A 23724-nucleotide genomic window follows, 5' to 3' on the forward strand; every position below is an offset into this window, starting at 1 on the left:
TGGGCATGCCGCATTTCCCCCCCCATTGTTTCCTGCAGCTCCCCCTCCCCCGCAACCCCCTGCCCTAGCTCACCTTCGCTCTGCCCGCTCCCCTGAACACGCCGCCGCTCTGCGTCTCCCCCCCTCCCTCTCAGGTGAGAGAGAGGCAGCACGTTCAGGGGAGCAGGCAGAGCAGAGGTGAGCAAGGGTGTGGGAGGGAGCGCAGGAAGTAATGCGGGGGGTAGAGGAACCGCTCCCCGCCCCAGCTCACCTCTGCTCCACCACCGCCGCCTCCCCCGAGCGCGCCGCCGCTCGGCTTCTCCTCCCTCCCCCCCAGGCTTGCCACGCGAAACAGCTGTTTCATGTGCAGCAAGCCTGGGAGGGAGGGGGCAGAAGCCGAGCAGCGCGTGCAGGGGAGCAGGCAGAGCAGAGGCGGAGCTGGGGTGGAGGGGGCACGTTGCTAGGGGCGGCATGGCCGGCACCGGAATGCCACCCCTAGAAACGTGCCGCCCCAAGCACCTGCTTGTTTTGCTGGTGCCTAGAGCCGGCCCTGACAGGACCAGCTTAGGTTTGACACCCTCTTGCAGGAGTAGGAAAGTGGTGCTAGAGGTGGAGTGAAGGGGTGAGACAGGGCAGGCCAAAGGGAGTAGTGGGAGTGCTTAGGCTGGTCTGGCAGCTGCCTGTCATTAAAGGATTGCAGTACCAACAGGAGTGCTGCCTCAAGGCCACTGATTTATAGCAAGAGTTTTGCCAAATGGTTAGATTTTATGCTGTTGCTTGGATGATGCAGAGGCCACTGAATGCGTTATGCTCCTCCATGATGTTCTTTCCTAAACAAAGTCTGGTGCAGATTGGAAGAGGCCCTGGAGGTTTTTCGCCTTCCTCTGTAGCATGGGGCACAGGTCACTTGCTGGAGGATTCTCTGCTCCTTGAAGTCTTTAAACCACAATTTGAGGACTTCAATAGCTCAGACATAGGTGAGAGGTTTTTCAGGAGTGGGTGGGTGAGATTCTGTGGCCTGCGTTGTGCAGGAGGTCAGACTAGATGATCATAATGGTCCCTTCTGACCTTAGTATCTATGAATCTATGGGTAGGATGCGAGGGAAAGGTGTTTAATACCATCCCGCCATCGTGCTTTAGATCTTCCAGGGATCTCTTCCATCCTTCTCTCATTGGGTTAAAGTTGAAGATGATTCTCACAGGGAAGTGGGTAGGCATTCAGAGTAGATGACCATACCATCTTAGAGTGCACTGAGTGAATAGCTGGTCCAACACTTTTTAACAGTTCCAGAGGAATTCCACAGATGCCTGCCACATAGCTATAGATAATCTCTGCTGCCAAGAGGTTTACCTGCATGACACTTGTCAGTATTAAGACTAATCTGTTAACATGCTGAAGCCTTCTTCAGGGCTTGGTACTGCTAGTTTCTGAGCACTCACAAAGCCTAGGCCTTTTAATAGGACTTATGTTGGCTCTGTTATGTTTCATGTGTCAGGGGCTTTCATTTTGGGTCTTATCACCTTTCAAAGTGTACAGCACTGTATGTTCCAGTTTATCTTTATTGGCAGTGCTGATGTTTTCATTCTTGCATAGCCCTCCCAGAGGCTGGCTGTGGCTATTTCATGGAAGGAACCCATCTCTCTCTCTCTCTCTCTGGTTTTCCACCTAGAGTACAATGGTCCCTTCTGGCTTTAATAGTCATGAATCCCTGGAGTAATTTCAGTGGAGTTATGAAAGATAAATTTGGCACAGACAGTTTTAAAATGTGAATCCTCAACTCATATATGTTAAAAAAAGCAAAAGAAAAATTGTTCTTTCACTGCTCTTTCCAGAGCCCACTTGTTCCTGTGCATTTCTCCACACTGAATTCCTTCCTGACTGACAATTTTTAATAAACTGATGCAGCACACATCTTTATATCCATTGTTTGCTGTTGCATTATGCAAAAATAAATCTGCAAATAAATAACATTTTAAGGCAATAAAGGACATATTTGGAGTTCAGATTGTTTTGTTAACACTTGCAATCTGCTGCTGTATAGACAAATAGCGGGTGGTGTGTGTTACGATTGAATTTTTCTGAAACATTTTTTAGCCTGTCAGTCAGTAATGGCTTATCTCTTCAAAACAGGAAAATCTTAAAGGAGAAACTATGTCTTTGGTTGATGTCCTTGGTCAAAATTCCCCTCTGTTGTAGTGGGGACTGTGCACCAATTTTCTGCCTATCGGCCTTCTTCCTCCCACCCAGAGCAGGTTGTATTGCAGTGGGCCATGAAACGATTCCTGGAGATGTATGCAGTGTGTTTTGTGTGAATGTATGCTTAGATATAAACTAGTTCTTGTGACGCTCATTGGAGTCTTCAGGAAGGACAGGTGCTATATCAATATAAGATCATTATAGTTCGTTAGGAATAATCTTGATGAGCTTTTAGTATAACAATTTTTTACTAAAGGACAAATTTATACTCGTGTGTGTGTGTGTGTTTGCTTGCTTGCTCACTCAGACAAGGCAATTAATTCCAAACCCTCCTCCTCTTGTGAAGGATAGGGCCTATGTATTATTCTGTGTCCTGAACTTTCATATTCCCCCAACCCTTCAAAAAATAACATTACACACACACACACATTTAATCTTCAAACCTACTGCTTTTAAAAGGCTCTCAAATTTGTCAGCTGTGCAAGTGTCTTTTTCCTTATTAGTGAAAATGCCATCTAAGTAATGCTCAGTTCTCTGATAAACATCTTGGCTTATATAATAAAATGGCTGGACTGTTGCCCACATTGTACTTTATCCAAGAAAGCCCTGCCTGGATTACTTAGTATCAACTCATTGCAGGCCTTCCCCAGTACTATATAATTACAGAGACTTAAATCTGGTTGCAAATAGTTTTGTTCTCTGCCTAACTGGGGGAAAAGGATCCTGAGGCCTCAAAATTGGTTCTTGTTTCACTGCTAATCCTTGAGGGGATTAATAGTCATAGCCCTTGTGACGCAGAAGGGTTTCACTGAGGTGCTGCAGAGCATTAAGCTAAGTCTACATAGCAACGCATGGATGCATATTCCTTATAGCATTTGCCTAGGGACTAACTGCTGCCAAGTTCTATTTTGAGAATATCTAGTTTGCTGGTTAGAGTTTAGTGATGAAACCCACATTCAGCGGCTATTTGATGGTTCTGCACCTTAGGTAGGAGGAAAAAATTGAGAGAGTTACACTGAGAAATTGGAATAGTCTAATAAAAATGGAGCTAAACTTTTCCTTCCTTATTCTAGTGGGGAGAATAAAATGTTAAAGTGTTAGAAAATTCACACTGTTTAAGTCAATACTCAAGATGCAGTTTGAAAGTCTAACTACTCCTCAATTCAATGTTGCAGGTATTGGTAGTTTAAATGAGTATTTCTAGATTTTCTGACAGTACAAGTTCTAAATTCTGCTTCTTTGTGCCAGTGTAAGTCTGAAATAACTCTACTGACCATAGGTCTTCACAGGTTTAAATTGGAGCAGAATTCAACAGTAAGATTTTTAGAACAAGACTTCCAATTCCTGTTTCTGGAAGGTGTTTTTTGTTTTTTTTTAATGATAGATTTGAATTTTTCTGGCTTTCTAATTTCTTTATTTTATAGTAGTAAGATATTTGTTTTAAATGATCTATTTACAAACTTTAAGGCAGTGTTGCAACAGAATTGGCTTGTAACAGTGTATATGTAGTGCAACTCTTCAGAGTTCTGTTTTAGAGTCTTAGGTTTTGCACATACACTGTTTAGTGTATACTTTAGTGTAAGTATTATGTTTTAAGTAGGAATTAACAAGCTATACAACTTTCACTTTCTTTTCTCAGCTTTAAAACAAATAGAAATGAAAGAGGGAAGAAAGCTGTCTAATCAGATTGGGTTTAAACTGTCTTCTCTCTCCACTGCCTTTGCATAAACCATGTTCCTCTCTCCCCACCATGATCACTACTGAGACCTAATACTTCTCTCTTGTTCTGTAATGTCAACTCTCCTCTGCCTTCGGAGTCAGATGTGAAAGCGGTAGGTGCCTTCTAAAAACCATAGAGAGAGAGGGCAACCTCAGAACATGCTACCTCTACACTTGGGGAAAAAAATCTTAAAGAAAAACATGAAATTCTTTTATTTATGGTCTGGATTTTGAGTATGCAGGAGCTGACTGTGACAGTTCCTATTTAATCCAAATCTGTCACCCTCGCCCACACGCGCCCACACCCTCGCTGCACATATCATCACGTTCCTTTATTGAATAGCACTGGAGATGATTCTCGTCCCTTGCAATTTTTTTAACTGCTTGTCCACCGCCTGACTCCACAAAGTATTGATTTTTGCCTTGCAAAACTATAATGGTCTCCCTTCCAGAAATGACAGGGTTATTTTACTTCATTAAAATGGTCCTCTGTTCTTTCCAACAGTGAAGCAATCAATACACTGAGTTTACAGCTGATGGTAGGACTGCATTCCAACTTTTCAGCTCTGTTAGTCATTTCCCAAATCAAGAGGGTCTGACTCGTCAGAAACAAGTAAACAGAAGGCAGTGTATCGCCCAAGGTTCACATGACTCTTCTAGAGTAACTGTACCACTACCCAATTACTAGGAGTAGAGTACTATGCATGGGAAGTAATGTCTCCTATGTACGGTGTTGCTCATAAAGCATTAGCTGCACCACTCAACGTGCCTCTCCATTATACAGTCAACTATTCTGTACTTCTCAGCTTAATCCTTTGATTCTTTCCACCGATATAATTATGCAGAATCTCTAAATGCCCTCTCAGCATGTGTTTCAATCCTAAACTCTAAACAGCAAAGCAGACACTTACATGTGGCTGCTCTGCTCTTAGAGATACAAGGTGGGTGAGGAAATATCTTTTATTGGACTAACTTCTGTTGATGAGAGAGACAAGGAGAGTTCTGTGTAAGTTCAAAAACTTGTCCCTCTAATATAGTGGGACCAACACGGCTACAACAACACTGCCTGGCTTTTGTAAGTCAGTACAATTGGGGTCCCAGCTAACTTATGTAACCCCAAGTTTATGGGCCAGTTGTTTCTTCTGTTCTTGAGCAAAAAGCACTTGATCCCAGCTGTCACATCTGTCAGTTTTGGTCTACTTATTAACCGTGGATCCTGTATCTGCCTATTACATAATCATGCTTTGTGGCCTTAGGTGTGGTATGTTACAGACAATTCTGCAAAAATAACCACTGTCCTGGCTGAAACCATGGCTACCTTCTGACATACTCCAGGGACAAAGAGATTTGTTCCCTTGATACAACTTGCACAGTGCTTGAAATATCCAATGAATTGTTGGTTGGCTGTTATCATAAAAGAGTTCCTTCTTCTAGCATCTTCCCAATTCTCATCCTTCTCAAACTGGCCTCTGTAGAATCAGATCATTAGACTTCCTCCATGGCTTTAGCTTAGCTCCCCACCATAACTGGCTGCCACTGACTTGCCTCAATTTAAGGCAGGAACTGCAGCCAACAGCAGCAGCTCAGTCAGCCTTTCTTTTAGACAAAGACAAAGGCCCTGGATAAATATTTCAAGCAGTCAATGAAATCTGAAACTGATGCTTTGCCTTTTTTGCCTCTGAGAAGCCGACACACAACTTTGCAGCAGTTTACTCTTAGATTCGGAATGCATTTGAAACGTCTAACAGCTGCTGGCGTAATTCAGGGCGACTAATAATTTTATAAGGGAAAACTCTTCTTGCCTTCTAAGTGCAGAAGCACCATCCTCTGCTTCTTGTCTGATTGCACTTCCTTTGCAATCAGATTACTCGATCCTTGTTCAGACCCAGCACATGCTTTTTAACCTTTTGCAGTGGTGAGGCTGGGTACCTCCATATGCAACAAAAAAGAGGGCTGAATATGTTTGATTGAAAGGTCTGACCAGGAAAGAATATCTGCTTGTCACTATCAACTCTATCCTGTCTTTTATTTATAATCACGTACAGATACAAGCTGCTGCTAGCTGGGCATAACGCTCTCACTGCCCATATTGCCCTGGAAGCTTAGGGTATGTCTATACTCAATAAAAGACCCATGGCATGGCATAGGTGTGACTGGTCCAGGTCAGCTGACTTGAGCTTGCGGGCCTCGGGTACCTGGGCTATAAAACTGTAGTGTAGATATTTGCACTCAGGCTGGAGCCAGGGCTCTGAGACTCTGCAAGGGGGTTGGATCTCAGAGCCTGGGCTCCAGTCCAAGGCCAAATGTCTACACTGCACTTTTATATCCCCACAGTGCCAGCCCGAGTCAGCTGATCCAGATTCTGAGAATTGGTGCCATGGTTTTTATTACAGTGTAAACATACCCTTAGTGTCTACACAGACAGACGGCACTTTGATGTTTAAGGTCTTTTCTAAGCAACGTTCAAGCACTGAGTTTTATCTGCCTCATCAGGCAGCAGGGCAGTGGAGGAGGAATTAGAAGACCTGTGTTCTCTCTCCAACTCTGCTACTTGCTCTGTGAACTTGGGAAAATCATATAAGCTCTCTGCGCCTATACCAGCCATCTGTAAAATGGTGTTACGTTAATGATACTCACCTTTGTAAAAAATTGAGATCTGCAAATAAAAAATGCAAAGTGGTATCCTCTTTTTGAAGTTCCTGTGTGCAAGTCTGAGCAACATAGCAATAATTTCCTTTTAAATTGCACAAAATCTGTGGGAAGAGAATTATATCTCCTCTGATTTACCAAATACTTTTTAAATTTGTGAATTCCAACATAAAGTGAGCAGTGATTTAACAAAAGTGAAGGCATGCATAACTTCTGGCTTTTGCTCTTACCAGTAGACAAAGGATGCAAAAAATATATTCTTTGTAAAGAAAACCTCCACATTACATAAAAATCCATAGAAAAGTCTAATGCATTCCCACACAACATCGCCTCTCTTTTTTCTTAATAAATAGTCTAACTCTGAATGTTAAAGACAGCCAAGATTACATTCAGTCAGAAGTAAAAATGAATACATAGATCTAAGAGAATACTAACAATTCCTCTTTCAATTCCACTGAATACAAATCACTCATAATTTATTATATTTCTCATTCTTACTCTACATAAGGTGCATGGCCCAGCTGTTTGTGATTGTAAAACAAGTACAGAATTGTATTATGAGCTACCTGACATCAGTAGGTAGAAAGGAGTCTGAAATCTGTATGAACATACTATAGAGTGGGAACCAAAGCTAAAAATATTTTTGTCTTGGGTAGTGGAGTGAGTAATCTCTGGTAAAACTAAAACTTCATGCGCTGGAAAAATAACCTCCACACTTTGTGTCAGTCTAAATATCCATTTTTCTGAGCCAGTGGCATAAATAACATGTACAAATGTCTATCTTTTTGTGTCATCAAAGACGTTACAGTTTTTCCATAAAAAGGGGAGGCAGAGGGAGAGTTTCAGTGATATATAAAATATTTTAGCTACAGGAGGTGATGATTTCTGACTGCCAAAAATTCTTACCATTCTAATTTAAGTGATTTAGGAGCACACATTCCATTAATTTTGGAGCTTGTGCACCTAAGTCACTTATATGCTTTTGAAAATTCCACCCTAGAATTAATTATCCCCAACAAGGATGTGTAACTACATGGAGGAGAAAACATATTTGTTTCCTTCTCTTTTGTCTTTAGTATTATAAGATTTCTCCTTAAATTACTGCTGTAATTTATCTTCTGAAACACCAGGTTTCTCCTCCCCTGATTGTATTAGGAAGGTCCATTAGAGACTGAGTGTCCCAAGAGGATGTAAACGTAAGTGGCACACGACTCTTTCATTTGGGGAGGCTTACGCAAGCGCCGGAAACTCCCTAGAAAGGGGGGCCAGCAGTGGCTGGACCATGGCCCTACCCCCTGAGGCCCCGCCCCTCTCCGCCTCTTTCCCAAGGCCCTGTCCCATTTACTGCTCGCTCCTCTCTGCCACAGGGGTGAAAAGTCCGAGCAGGAGCGGGGCCTCAGGGCAGAGTGCAGACGTAGCACGGGCAGGGTCAAAGCACAGGTACCAGTGGCCCCCTACATTTCTAGGGAGCTTCTGGTGGCAGTGCTCCAAAGGCAGTGGGCCGGCACACCTCTAAAGGGAGATGAGCCTGGGCCACCTACAGCATTTTTTTCCCTTGCAGGGCCACTCTTTTTTGGTGAGGCTAAGCCTCCCCAACCCTCTTATACGCACCACCCATGGGTGCAAATGAACAGAATTTCTCACAGGAGGGAGGGAATTGACTAGAAGTAATCCAGTAATGCCTAGTTGGAGCTATTCAAATCATGAGAATTCTCCTGTCGACCTAGCTACCACCTCTCAGAGAGGTGGATTACCTACACCAACAGGAGAATGCTGACAGGAGAACCCCTCCTGTTTGCACAGGTAGTTTCTTAACTGAAGTGCTATCGCAACACAGGTGCACCTCTGCAGCGTTTTAGGTGTAGACAAGCCTGTAGTTATATAGACGTTCTTTCTTTCACTTTTCCTAGACATGCTAAAATGCAACTGTAAGCTAGTCAACATATTCACTAGCCAGGGAAGGGAACTAAAGCTGCAGGCATTAGTCTTTTAAGGCCCTGTCTTTGGACTTTTTTTATTGCTCACACAACAATTGCAACACAAAAAGAAATCAACTGAAAGATACTGGTCAGTAATTCCCAGGGGCTTTCCTTGCTCCAACCAGCCATGAGGGGCAAAGACACACCTTTCTTCTTAGTTCTTCTTTGTTTCAGCTTCCCCTTCCTTTTATACTCTGCCTTGAGCAACCATCTGACAGCCTGTTAACCCTTTACCTTGTCACAGAATTCCAGGCCCAGTACTATAAATATTGAATAACAAACCTAACCATAAAGGAGACCCTTTCCCTACTTGTTAACATATTAGCCACCGAGGGTACTGGACCAAGATGCAGGACATCTGAGTTCTATTCCCAGCTCTGCCACTGGCCTGCTGAGTGACCTTGGGCAAGTCACTTTACCACCCCATGCCTCAGTTTCCTCATCTGTAAAATGGGGATGATATCTCCTTGGTAAAGTGCTTTGTTATCTGCTGATGAAAAGTGCTGTATATGAACTAGTGTTATTATTTATTACAAATGCCTACAATGACCCCACATACACACACTACTCTTGGGTAACAAGACCGACTGAAAATTATCAAACAATAATTAGAACCTGTGAAACACCAACATTTCCCAGCTACCTACAATAGAGTACACCATCAGTAACGCTCAGAAATGGGTTACGAGCAGCATGTGTGGGGACACACACACACACAGAGTGATAGTTGATATTTGGTAGGTAAATATTCCCCATCCATAAAGTCTGAAGGTTGAATCAGAAGCAGTAACATTTTCAGGAAGGTGGGAAGGGAAGAAGTTCCCCCAGGCATAAGCAGTGCGGTAGCATCAGGTGTTGGATCCTTTAAAATAACAGCAGAATCAAAAAATCTGACCAGCCGTGGAAATTGGGGTGCTAGCAGCAGCTGAAGTAGCAGCTCTCACAGCACCCTTGGTGCTTATTTTATGCATCCTCTTCCTAGAGTCACTTCCTGGGTAGGGACAGTTTCCTCAGAAACATAAGTCCCAGCAGTAGCAGCAGCTGCCTACCAAACACTTCCAATGCAATTAGCATTTTCTAGAGGTTGTCCCAAATCCATGTTATAAGCCAGGTTCTCAGCTAGTATAAATCAGCAGAGCTCCCTAAGAGCCACTGGGAACTATCCTGAATAACACCAGCCAAGGATCTGACCTGATGTTTTTCAAGTGCAGTTGTTTACACTGGGACCTGTGCAATAGTAATCTTGCTTGTCGTATTGATGGAGACGGAAAGATATACTGTATATCCACCTAGCTTCTGGGTTCACATATAAGGAGGCTACATTTATATATATTTCATGCAAGGGGTGAAATATCTTTTCTACATAAAATGGCCTTTATTTCACCAAAAGCCATGCTAGTACAATAGAAATTTATGATACTTCGAGCTAACAGTGGCTCCTCTTCTTGGGCCAAACTGACACTTCCTTTAGGAATCTCATTTGCTTAAACAGAGAGGTGGGATGGATCTCTCCTAATGCACTAACAGGAATTTAGAAGAACTCAGCATACTAATATTTCTGCTCTGTAGTGATAAAAGTTCTTCATTTCTGTCACTCATCTGAGATCCTGCCTGTAGATAGAATGGGATGATTTAACCCTGAAAATATGTGAATTTGGGGCATGTAGAGGTCAAGGTTGCATAGTGGGTTGAAGGATTAGTGACCTATCCTTTTACCTCCAGAAACCTAAGTTCAAATCCTGCATCAAGGCCCACATTCATAGCCCAGCACCTACCCTAAGTATTCAGTCTGAGGTGGGCATCTCCCACCCAAGCCTGTGGGACAGCTCTGGAAGCGTTCCATTAAAACTACTTTAGCTCAGTTTTCAAAGTAGCCCTTTGCTTTTGTAATGTGGCCCCCTTGTGTGGCCTCACATGCCCATAGATCACCCTCACTGGCACCCTCTGTGCTATTATGCAAGGAATCCCTGCACATTTAGGATCCACAACACTTAAGGGGTGCATCCCCTCATCTTTCCTCTCCTATTGCAAAACAGAATTGCACTGGTTCCACCACCAGTGGGACCTTGGCAGCGCCAAAGGGAGATGCTGGATTTACCCCCAGATAAAAACAAATTTGATCCTATTAACCTAGTCCATAACGGTCACTGGCCCTCATCACCAAACCACTACACAATCTACAATTTCTAGCCAAGAACTGTAACAATAAGTCAAACAGAAGTGTGTTGGCAAAACTACATTACTGACACTCTCTCTGGTTCTAACAAATTTATAAATTGTAAATTCTTCACTTTCATGAAATCAAATGTACAAGAACCTTAAAATAAAAGGTCCTTATCCTATGATTATTTGTATTATCCTAGCACCTAGGAGCCCTACTCATGGACTAAATCTTTCAACCATCCCTTTTCTTTCATCAGGATAGTTCCTGGGTTACTGGATGCGACTATCTTACTCAGCTCAAACGGGTTGTTGCTGTAACTGAAAGGACTGTTGTCATCTGGGATTATAAATCACAAGGCAGCTGCCAGGTATTGTTTTGGATCATGCAAATGTTAAAGAAAACCTAATACACTAAAGAATCCTTGTGTTCACATCATATAGCCCTGTTCCAACTGCCTGGTAGGGTGAATTCTATTGAGTGACAATGAGTTCCTGCAGAAGAGTTAAAGAAAGAAAGAAAGAAAGAAAGAAAGAAAGAAAGAAAGAAAGAAAGAAAGAAAGAAAGAAAGAAAGAAAGAAAGAAAGAAAGAAATAGAATGGCCTTCTGGGGCAAGTGAAATGTCTGAGGCTTCAGGACTAGTGGACAAGTCTTCAAAAGAAGTTTAATGCAGCCTTCTTTTGGAGTAGCTTGATAGTGTGATGGATCTATTAAGCAGGAGACTACAACTCCTATCAGCCTCCCCACTACCTATCCTCTTCCTCATGGTCTGTAGTCAGTCTGTATCTAGCTCTGCAACCTACTATGTACAAGAAGTACGTGATATGGTTTCAGCAGTGTGATTAGTGCCACGGGAGAACAAGAAACAGAAGAAAAACAGCAACAAAGGTTGCAAAAAAAAAAAGGGAAGGAACAACAAAGATTGCAGACATAAAGAATAGCAACAAAAGTTGCAAACAGAAAGAAAAAGCAATAAAGGCTGCAGGATCTCATCAACATGCCACTCTTCAATGCCCCCAGAGAACTTCAGCTTTGACAAACCTTCACAATGGACACACTGAAAGCAGTATTTTGCAAGATTTTGAATTGCTACAAGCGCCATAGGAAACTGGAGGTTTCAAATATCTTCTTTAATTTATGCTATGAGGAAGCAGGAAAAGTATTTCTTTAAATCCTTTGACTTTATTAAAGACAGTCACAAAGGTGACTATGAAAGAGTTCTGGCTATGTTTGATGGGCACTTTATACCTTGGAGAAATGTGGTCTATGAAAGGGCATGTTTTCACCAGAGAATCCAAGAACCAGGGAGCTATGTTGAATGTTTTATAAATGCTCTGCATCCATTGGCTGACAACTATGATCCTGGATTTGCAAAACATGAAAATATCTGAGACAGGATGGTTATTGGGCTAACAGATAAAAATCTTTAACAGCAGCTACCGTTAAAAACAGACCAAACCCTAGCCACAACTGTACAGATAGCAAAGCAGTCTGAACTGGTCAAACAGCAGAACAAAAGGCAGGAGCAACTTGAAAAACCAGAAACTCCCAGCCTATGAGGGTCAAATTCCAGTCAAACTCCAAAGCCTTTCAGTCTACTTGCACAAGATGCGGAAAAATTCGTAGCCCAACAGATGTTTGTTTCACTGGAGGTGCAAGGTGTAATAAATGCACAAAATATGGTCATTTTGCAGTTTGCTTCATCAAAGCAGTCAGGGAGTTGACTCATATGATAGACAATCAAGAGCCATTGCTTATGGATCTATCACATGTGATGACACACAGCCTGTCTGGAAAGTGAAACTGAATATTCATGGAAAGCTTATAGGCTTTAAAATTCACTCAGGAGCAGGTATCGCAGTCATCTCAGAAGGGACTTGCAATCATCTTCAACCTCTCCTAGAGCTGAAGTCACCTGACACAGCTCTGGAGGTGTTCTAACTGCATGGGCCAGTTCATCACAGAAATAAATTACAAAGAGAAAAGCTTTGCATTCAGAGTGTGTGTGATCAAAGGATCACACACTAACAGCTTTCATAATTGTTCATGAAAACTACATCTCCATTTGTGTTCCTTTATAGTTCTCCCATGTTTCTTTGGAAAATCTGTAGTTGTAATGAACAATATTTTGATATATGAGTGTTTGATTGAAGAACACAACAGAGCCCTCAACGAAGTTCTAACCTAATCTATCAGTTCAGACTGAAGCTAAATAAGGAAAACTGTGTTTTCTGCCTACCCCAAATCAAGTTTTTTGGGACAGAGAATAAACAAAGAGGGAATGAGTCCTAGCTCTGAGAAAGTGAAAGAAGTTTGAGAACTGAATGCACCAACTAATGTATCAAAACTCAGATATGTCCTGAGGATGTAAATTACCTTGGTCAATATCTACAAGACCTTTCTATAGTGATAAAACCACAGAATGAACTATTGAAGTCCTACACATCTTGACTGTGGGTGTCAAATCAAGAAATTGCCTTCAAAAAGGTAAAAGAAATTATCTCAAAAGTATCAGTTCTCAGGTACTATGATGTGAATAAACCCACAATGCTCAGTGTGGATACAAGCAGTTATATCATAAGTGGTGTATTGTTTCAACAACATAGCTCTGAGTGGAAGCCAGTTGCATTTTGCTCTCTCACACTCACAGAAGGTAGGCATGGCAAGTACATATTCTGTTGAATACAAAAGAAAGTGAGGCAATAAAGTCAATGAACAGTAGAATCCAGATGATGAATCCAGGGTGAAATCCAAGCTCCGGTGAAGTCCGTAGCAAAACTCCCATTTATTTACCAGCTGCATGAGTCTATGGTATCACAAAACATCTGGAATGACAAGATTTTGAAAACCTTGAGACAAGAATTAGATGTTAATGTACATGCATGAGCATGGTAGAGATTATGCTCAGTTTCTTTGGGGCTCATGTGCAGTATCAAATAAGCTCTTTACTGTATTTCACAGGATAATTGCTTCATCATCAAACCAATGGAACATTGTCTGCTCTGTGTTTCTACGGTGAATTTAGGAGATCAGTTAGCTAAGGATGACATCCTAATGGGAGATGATGGGGGTCATGTCAACCTTTTTACAGTGACCAGTGATGACTTTGGACTAAAGCAATCCAAAGCCAAAAAGAAATCACAATTACAGATCCTGGACTCCAGGAAATTCAAGAAGTAAGTTGTTTGTGGTAAAATACTATCATTTTAGCAGTTTTTTCATTGGATAATTAAACTGTGGTTCTCTATGATCTGTGCTTCTAAAAGTGCTTAAAAATTGACCTGGCCTAACATAAGAATGACAATAGCTTTTAAAACAATTATCCTGATTTTCTAGCTGTTGTGTGAAGGCAACTCCATCGTTTTCAGTGGGAGATCTGCACACAGAGCAGCTACAGAGTAAGAGTCAATGGGCCCAGTTCACCACTGCTTTAGTCCAGCTTTACCCTGGTGTAACTCCATTATCCTCTATTAGATGGAATCAGTACTGCTCAGTTGTGTGCCGCAGGCCCTACTCTGTCTCCAAATGAAAGAAATGTGTCATTATGTAAACTTTTAAATGTCTGTGGCTTTGAAGCTGGTGAATCTAAGGTATCTCACCTCTCTTGCTCTGAATTGCAAGTGTTCATGGTCTGCACTTTTAATGACAACCTGGAAGTCCTTATTATTATAATATACACAGCATATATTCTACAATAACCACCTATTTTTTCTCCCCAGTATTAAACGAAAACTCCATGATGACTGGGTTGTGAAGGTTAAGTTTATCTCTGTCCTGAATTGTTTTGGATCCTGCTCCTTAGACAGTGTTCATTCGTTCGTTTTGGATGACTTAAAGAGACTAGAAGACAACATGTAAGTAGAGCCATGCATGTCACAGTGGAGCACAAACTCTTCATTGAAAGAGCCACATGGGAAATTAGTACATTTCAAAATTCTACAATTATAGTAGCTATGTCATTTGTAAAAGATGGCTAATTAAAACTAAGATATAATTGGAATTAATTGGAATTAGTCATGCAAAGCTCTACAGAATGAGCCCTCATAAAATTATATTGGTTTTTGCTCATTAACTTTTAAATGCCAAGGACTGTCCATATGTTATTTTCTTTCACATAACCTTTAAAAATAAATGTTGTTAGCTGTCTGCTTTGGGTTTTCATCAGTAGGCAAATTTACCAAGCAAACAAAACAACTGAATGATTTTACTTGAACTGCTGTAATAACTTATTTTGAAGAATAATGCATATTCCTTTCCTAATTTTCTACATAAATTCAAATATATTGCACATTAATTAATTTGCTCATGATGAAAATGCATATGAATTAGGGCTGTCAAGTGATTAAAAATATTAATCGCAATTAATTGCATGTTTAAAAAAATTAATTGTGTGATTAATCGCACTGCTAAACAATAATACAATACCATTTATTTCATTTTTTTTATGTTTTCTACATTTTCAAATATATTGATTTCAATTACAACACAGAATACAAAGTGTACAGTGCTCAGTTTATATTTATTTTTAATTACAAATATTTGTGCTGTAAAAAACAAAAAATAGAATTTTTCAATTCACTGAATAAAAGTACTGTAGTGCAATCTCTTTATCATGAAAGTTGAACTTACAAATGTAGAATTATGTACAAAAAACCTGCATTCAAAAATAAAACAATGTAAAATTTTAGAGCCTGCAAGTCCACTCAGTCCTACTTCTTGTTCAGTCAGTCGCTCAGACAGACAAGTTTGTTTGCATTTACAGGAGGTAATGCTGTCCTCTTCTTATTTATGTCACCTGAAAGTGAGAACAGGCATTCTCATGACACTGTTGTAGCCAGCATCGCAAGATATTTACATTACAGATTCATGTGTCCCTTCATGCTTCAATCACCATTCCAGGGGACACGCATCCATGCTGATGACGGGTTCTGCTTGATAATGATCCAAAGCAGTGTGGACCGACGCATGTTCATTTTCATTATCTGAGTCAGATGCCACCAGCAGAAGGTTGATTTTCTTTTTTGGTGGTTCAGGTTCTGTAGTTTCCACATCAGAGTGTTGCTCTTTTAACACTTCTGAAAGCATGCTCCATACCTCATCCCTCTCAGATTTTGGAAGGCACTTCAAATTATTAAACCTGGGGTCTAGTGCTATAGCTATCTTTAGAAATCTCACACTGGTACCTTCTTTGTGTTTTGTCAAATCTGCAGTGAAAGCGTTCTTAAAATGAACAACATGTGTTGGGTCATCATCCAAGACTGCTACAACATGAAGTATATGGCAGAATGTGGGTAAAACAGAGCAGGGAACATACAATTTTCCCACAAGGAGTTCAGTCACAAATTTAATTAACTCATTATTTTTTTAACGAGCGTCATCAGAATGGAAACATGTCCTCTGGAATGGTGACTGAAGAATGAAGGGGCATACGAATGTTTAGCATATCTGGCACGTAAATACCTTGCAATGCCACCTACAAAAGTGCCATGCAAATACCTGTTCTCACTTTCTGGTGACATTGGAAATAAGAAGAGGGCAGCATTATCTCCTGTAAATGCAAACAAACTTGTTTGTCTTTGCGATTGGCTGAACAAGAAGCAGGACTGAGTCGACTTGTAGGCTCTGAAGTTTTACATTGTTTTGTTTTTGAGTGCAGTCATGTAAGAAACACATCAACATTTGTAAGTTGCACTTTCACAACAAAGAGATTGCACTACTTGTATGATGAGATGAATTGAAAAAATTCTATTTTGTTTGTTTACCATTTTACAGTGCAAATATTTGTAATAAAAATATGCACTTTGATTTCAATTACAACACAGAATACCATATATATGAAAATGTAGAAAACCATCCAAAATATTTAATACATTTCAATTGGTATTCTATTGTTTAATAGTGTGATTAAAACTGTGATTAATCACAATTACTTGTTTTAATCGCAATTATTATTTTTAGTTAATCACGTGAGTTAATGGCAATTAATCGACAGCCCTAATATGAATATGTAAGGAACTAAATATTTTTGGTGGTTAAACATGTAGTTGAACTTATTAAAGAACATCACTAATGAAGCTATACAAGACATGGTTAAATTGGCTTTGGTACTTAGATTTATACCAGATTGTGATTTTGGGGAAAGTGAATTATGACAAAATTAAGAAATGAAATAATATGGGCATACAAAATTTGACATGAGTAGAAACTATAAGTAATGCTTTTCATTCATGGATCTCTAAACATTAGATCCGCTCACAGCCTCTTTGTCAGGTAGAATTTTAAGGGCAGAAGCAACAATTATGGTCATATAGTTTCACCCATTGCATAACACGGGCCATATATTTCCAGTAATTCCTGCATCAAGCTCATAACTTCTGGTTTTATGGGTATTCTGTGTATTTTTTAGATGAGAGAAAGTAAAATGGTCAAATTGACCAAGGTCACTCACTGGGTCACTAGCAGAGCCTGGAAATGTTATCTGAAGATGTTTAGAGGTTTAGAAAGTTGGAAATAACCCCAAGAAAGGTGAGGAGGGGGAGAGATAAAGTGGCAAAAATATAGTCGGGGTGGATGCACCACCACTGGATACTGTGTTATATATCATTTAAATGCAAAGGTTCCTTTAGGGTTTTTTTCTCATTAAACATTTATTCGACATGTGTCTCCAGTTGTTGGAAGAAGTACATTTCCCTAAGGAGCTTCAGAGAGGAGCTAGATGAAATTATATTTAGACATTTGCAGAATACACAAATATTAAAATTAATTTTGTAACTCTAAAAATAGAAATATATTAAATGACCATTCTGTATAAATAACTGTGGCTCAAACATTTAATTCTGTGATGCAAACAAAATGACTATCCCAATTAACTATGGAACCACTGTTGCTGTTTGGTTTGGGAAGAAAGCTTGGTGATCAGTGTAGTTTTTCGTTGTCCTAATCCTTATGGAACTGTGCAGTTTCTAGGTGGCTAATGCCTGGAAAGGGATTGTCTTCTTTCTTTACGAAGAAGCTAAGAAGGGGATGTGTGGCAGGGATCAGAGAGGGTGCCTGGTTGCAAGGATGTGGGATAGGTCAGGACTCATATCTGGAGTGAATGTCACCAGCCTTCCTGTTGCAGGCCATCCTCATTCCTCTAGGACTCAATTTAGGGTGCTATTGCAGGGGAATGGGGTCCCTTTGCTACAGGCTTACATTGCTTCAGCTATTCAAGATAAGAAATCATGCTATTTCAGCTGAAAAGCTAACCTGCTGCAGTTTTATTGCTAATGCTAGTTACTGAATTTAAACAAATGTATGAATCAATTTCCTTTTAATAAGGTACTGCCTATGTTATATATAGAAATACTTTAGTATTGTGAAAATAACCCGTTAAACATGATATAATACTATCTGTCTGTTTTTGCCAGGAGTGCCCAGCACAGACAGTCTCTCCTTCCCATCCACACTGATTTTTGTGCCATCAGTTCAACCTGTGTGTCTGGATAAAATAGCCCTTGCCAACCACCACACAGTATCAAGTTTCAGGAAAACAGATTGGAATTGCTATAGATTCTACTTTGACAAAAATTTCCCACCTGATCAAATGTCTTGTTTATGATTACAGACCTGTCAGGGAGTTTTCTGTCCCAAGAGGAGTTAATGCCTTCACATACTGTGGAAAAGCAAATATCATTGTTACTGGAGGTAAGTAAAATGTTTATATTATATATGAAGACCCAGTGATGTTTGTCAATATTTTCTGCCAAATAGATTTGTTGTATTTTTTCACTAAATAAACTCTAATAATAATAATAATAATTTAACAGGTTGATAATTATAATAGGTACTTAAATAGTAAACTCCTGGAGACAGGACTTTGTTATATGTGCATATAATGCCTAGCACAATGGGGCCATGGTCCCCGATTGGAGCCTGATTACCGAAGTGATGAATGCTCAGTCTGGATTTGACTCACACATTGTTTCCTGTGTCTTTAATAAAAGAGAAAAGACCATGTCTGGGAATACATAAAATGACCCAGCCACCTCTCCTAACTGCAACACTGTTTCCTTACCTTCTCCCACCCACGGTCCCTTATGAGCTATGACCTCAGGACTGCATCTTCGCCCTTCCACAGTGACTCCTCTACTGCTGACCTGAGAAATGCTCCCTGACCTGTTCTTAACGGTTCCCTCTTGCCACCCTTTCTGACCCAAGAACCATTGGCATTGATCAGTGGTGTGACTCCCCCGGTTTCTTACTAATCTCTATGTTTCCTCAAGAAGGCTGCAGGACTGATGCATTGTCCAGTCCATTTCTTCCCCAGTGCTCAACCATATTTTACATTGCTGTTTCACTGCCTAGAACTACCTCTCCCACTGTGCTCTGTTTGCCACTCCTCCCCGCAGACTCCATCTGTTTCATCCCACTGTAGCTCCCTATCTCTCTCCTGTCCGGCTTTCTCAGTGTTAAGGTTAAATTCCACAGGGTGTACCTATATGATGAAAAAGGTGGGCGGGGGTTTCAATCAATTTAGCTCAATCAAGTTAGTTAAACACAATTGGAAACTCCACCGCAACACCTATGTAGACACAGTTTGACACCTTTACAATCATGTGAGCTGGTTGTTTTGTAGCATTAACACTGAAGCCTATGTTGGTGTTAAGGGGCATTTGCAACTGTGTTAAGATAACTTCAGAGGAGGAAAAGCACCCTTCTTATCATGTGGACAGGGCTTCAGGCCTGGTCTATGCTTTAAGAGTTGTACTGGTATAACTATTTTGGTTAGCAGTGTGACTTTTTTTTTTTTAATTATCAAAATACTTGTATTGGTGAAAGTCCTAGTACGGACACAGTTACACAGGTACAAAGGTATAATAAAACTGGTATAGTTATTTCCCTTCTCATAGGTGAATAGCTCTTTCTACCAATATAACTGGATCCACACTAGAGGGGATTGTACCCCTTTAACTGTATTGGTATTGTTAAAGCAGTACAGTGTTCTAGTGTAGACAAGGCCTAAGAGCTTGCAGGATCAGAGCCTATGTACTTTTCACATTTACAGGTATTATTTGATTAATTATGCTGATAGTTGATCAGAAATCGTATTTAATGATGTCTTATTCAATGGTTATAGTTTAGTTAGATTTTTGTTACAATATTGTGAGTTATAACTGATCACTTTAAACTGATAACTTTAAACTGGTAATTGCTTTATTTATATGAGATGGATAATGGATATTAGCTGATGTTACAGATTGCATGGTGGTTGACTTTTGTCCAAGTCCTGAAACTCTGGTATCAATGAGGCTCTTCCTCCTCAAAAGAAGGAACACTTTTTAGGCTCTAATGAAGACCCTATGTTGAAATGTTAGCCACAGCTGGCTGATTAAATAGTTACTGTTTCATTCACAAAGAGTGAAGATGAATGCAATCTAAGTTGAACAAGTGGAACTTCATTAAACCCTGTGAACTGCTCTGGCCACGTGGCTTAGTTGCTTCAGGCTAACTTCCCTATTCCTATTGGTGTCCTGTCAATAACTGTCCCTCCCCAGAACACTGGCACTCTAACTCCCCATCCAATGATCATGATACAGTTAAATAATACAAATATTTTATAATTTTGAATTTGCAATCTTCACTTCCTAGATAGAAGAGCTTATTTTTGTACAAAGAGGTACAGAAAACATGGAAGGCACAACAAAAGGATTATTCCTTTTATGTGTCCCCCAAAGGCTCTAGAGTCATGGCTTTGGAGAAGTATAAAACTTCTTTTTTTTAAATTTAGTTTGGGTAACTTTCCAGTGCTATATGCCCTTGGAGCTACACAGATTGGCTTCTAGAATGGCTATAGTACCATAGCAACTTCCTTTCCCAGCTAGCTCTTTGACATCCAAGTCTTGAACAATGCCATATTAAAATACTTTACCTAACTTATTACATTGAGTTAAATGTCTGACCCTTCAGCCTTTGAGGGATCCATCTTCAGACAAGTGCATCAGGATACAGGCATATGACTCGCGTTAGTGGGGCACACTTACCACTTCAAAAGTTTAACCCTAGACTTCACAGCTCTTTAGGACAGTCCAGTGAGCACCACAGACACAACATGGGCTAGGACTGCCATACAGTCTGACTGGGATTGTATCTTATGGCTCGTCTGCACTAGACGCGGTACATGGGCACAGCTGCAGCAATGCAATCTCAAAGCACTGTACAGACATTTGAAATCACTTAAGGCAGACACCTCTTCAGAGAAGAGTAGCAACAGAAGGATAAACAATGCAATGCAAACTGAACAACAGTGTAGGGGAGTGAGACATTCTGGCCAAGGACATTGGGCCTAACTAAGGCTACGTCTACACTACGCAGCTTTTAGCGACATGGCTGTGTCGCCACAGCTGTGCCGCTAAAAGTCGTGCAGTGTAGCTGCTGTTTGTTGGCTCTCCTGCTGACAGAAAAAGTTGACCCCGCACGAGCGGCATTTGCGTTGTCGGCAGGAGAGTGCGCTGTTCAGACTGGCACTTGTTGTGGCAAAACTTTTGTCTGTTGGGGGGAAGGGTTTAACACCTCTGAAAGACAAAAGTTTTGTCCAATTTCCAGGGTAGACATAGTTTTAAAGTATTGGGGGATCTCTAACATCCAACTAGAACAAACAGCTCTGTTTTTAAGGTCTCATCAATGAAAGCCACGCTCTTCTTTATTTCATGTAACTTGGAAGCGTGAAGAGCTGAATTGAACCTGCTGGGATACAAACCACTGGTTCCATGGAGTCTAGGTATTTCCAGGCTAAAGTTTGGCGATCTGATCCATCCCCTCCCAGCTCATCTTTTCTTACGAATGAGCTTAATCCTGGTGCATTTCATGTCAGGGTATTTGATCCTAGAAGCATAACTGGACCATTGAGAGAACTAATCATTCTTCCCAGTGTTCTGGTGAGCTTCTATAACTCTGCTGTAGCAGTGGTGATAGCAAATATCTCTTCAGTACCAGCTATCAGTACAGCAGTAGTTCATGAAAAGGGGAGAGAACAACCTAAAAATCAATCCAAAAATCAATCTTATTATTTAACATAAGCAACACAAAAGATCTAAAACTAACTGACCAATTGAAAATAGCAATAAACAAACCCCCTTGCACTTAAGCAAACACAACAACATTGAATGGATTTTATTGATAGGCTTTTCTGTGGCACTTGCTCTTCATGGTAATACCAGAGGGCATAATAGACATTAATGATTTTAGCCTCATGCAACTCTCTGTGTTGGGGCCCTGGATACAGATTGCACTTCTTCCTCCCTGTCCTTCGTCTGCTGCCACTGTCAGAGCATAAAGAGTAGTGGTGTTAGAAAGCCCCATTCCAATTCATCTTCAGAAATGTAATGGGAGGGGCACTCTTCCTGCTCAGAGGCAGTCTGCTGTTCCCCATCCACTGTCACTTAAAGCATTATTTTTTTCATATTGAACTCTGAAGGTAGACACAATTGGGGTGCTCTTTGCTCTGTCTGTGACACCTGATCTACTGTCCCACTCACTGAAGGCTGCTATCAGCCAGAGTCCCTCATTCCTGTAGAATCATAGAATCATAGAATATGAGGGTTGGAAGGGACCTCAGGAGGTCATCTAGTCCAACCCCCTGCTCAAAGCAGGACCAATCCCCAATTAAATCATCCCAGCCAGGGCTTTGTCAAGCCTGACCTTAAAAACTTCTAAGGAAGGAGATTCTACCATCTCCCTAGGTAACGCATTCCAGTGTTTCACCACCCTCCTAGTGAAAAAGTTTTTCCTAATATCCAACCTAAACCTCCCCCACTGAAACTTGAGACCATTACTCCTTGTCCTGTCCTCTTCTACCACTGAGAATAGTCTAGAACCATCCTCTCTGGAACCACCTCTCAGGTAGTTGAAAGCAGCTATCAAATCCCCCCTCATTCTTCTCTTCTGCAGACTAAACAATCCCAGTTCCCTCCGCCTCTCCTCATAAGTCATGTGTTCCAGACCCCTAATCATTTTTGTTGCCCTTCGCTGGACTCTCTCCAATTTATCCACATCCTTCTTGTAGTGTAGGGCCCAAAACTGGACACAGTACTCCAGATGAGGCCTCACCAATGTCGAATAGAGGGGAACGATCACGTCCCTCGATCTGCTCACTATGCCCCTACTTATACATCCCAAAATGCCATTGGCCTTCTTGGCAACAAGGGCACACTGCTGACTTATATCCAGCTTCTCGTCCACTGTCACCCCTAGGTCCTTTTCTGCATAACGGCTGCCTAGCCATTCGGTCCCTAGTCTGTAGCTGTGCATTGGGTTCTTCTGTCCTAAGTGCAGGACCCTGCATTTATTCTTATTGAACCTCATCAGATTTCTTTTGGCCCAATCCTCCAATTTGTCTAGGTCCCTCTGTATCCTATCCCTACCCTCCAGCGTATCTACCACTCCTCCCCGTTTAGTATCATCCGCAAATTTGCTGAGAGTGCAATCCACACCATCCTCCAGATCATTAATGAAGATATTGAACAAAACCGGCCCCAGGACCGACCCCTGGGGCATTCCACTTGACACCGGCTGCCAACTAGACATGGAGCCATTGATCACTACCCGTTGAGCCTGACAATCTAGCCAACTTTCTACCCACCTTATAGTGCATTCATCCAGCCCATACTTCTTTAACTTGCTGACAAGAATACTGTGGGAGACCATGTCAAAAGCTTTGCTAAAGTCAAGAAACAATACATCCACTGCTTTCCCTTCATCCACAGAACCAGTAATCTCATCATAGAAGGTGATTAGATTAGTCAGGCATGACCTTCCCTTGGTGAATCCATGCTGACTGTTCCTGATCACTTTCCTCTCATGTAAGTGCTTCAGGATTGTCCTCCTGCAATCTGCAGGCTGAGAGCTCTGCTCCTGAACACATTATAAACAAGGCCTCTTGTTACTTTATGGCAAGATGGACCTAAAACCTACAACAAGGTCCCTGATGCTGCAGCCAACTGGAACTTCAGCTGCAGAACTCAGTAAACTCAAAAATGGAAGTTTTAAGGAACTCAAATACA

General features: G+C 41.1%; 1 protein-coding gene across 1 annotated transcript in view; it reads left to right on the plus strand.

The window, feature by feature from the left end:
* The window catches only part of WDR64 (WD repeat domain 64), a gene marked incomplete at its 5' end in the record, with an annotated part of 135385 nt that overhangs the window by 30732 nt on the left and 80929 nt on the right, over positions 1 to 23724 (plus strand). The window contains 4 exons of the mRNA XM_084624940.1: positions 10944 to 11054; positions 13646 to 13860; positions 14404 to 14538; positions 18291 to 18370. Of these exons, the coding sequence (XP_084481066.1) occupies positions 10944 to 11054; positions 13646 to 13860; positions 14404 to 14538; positions 18291 to 18370 (541 nt within the window). The remainder of the gene's footprint in view (positions 1 to 10943; positions 11055 to 13645; positions 13861 to 14403; positions 14539 to 18290; positions 18371 to 23724) is intronic.

Source organism: Lepidochelys olivacea (assembly GCF_965140295.1).
Source record: "Lepidochelys olivacea isolate rLepOli2 genome assembly, chromosome: 3".
Taxonomy (NCBI): Eukaryota; Metazoa; Chordata; order Testudines; family Cheloniidae; genus Lepidochelys; species Lepidochelys olivacea.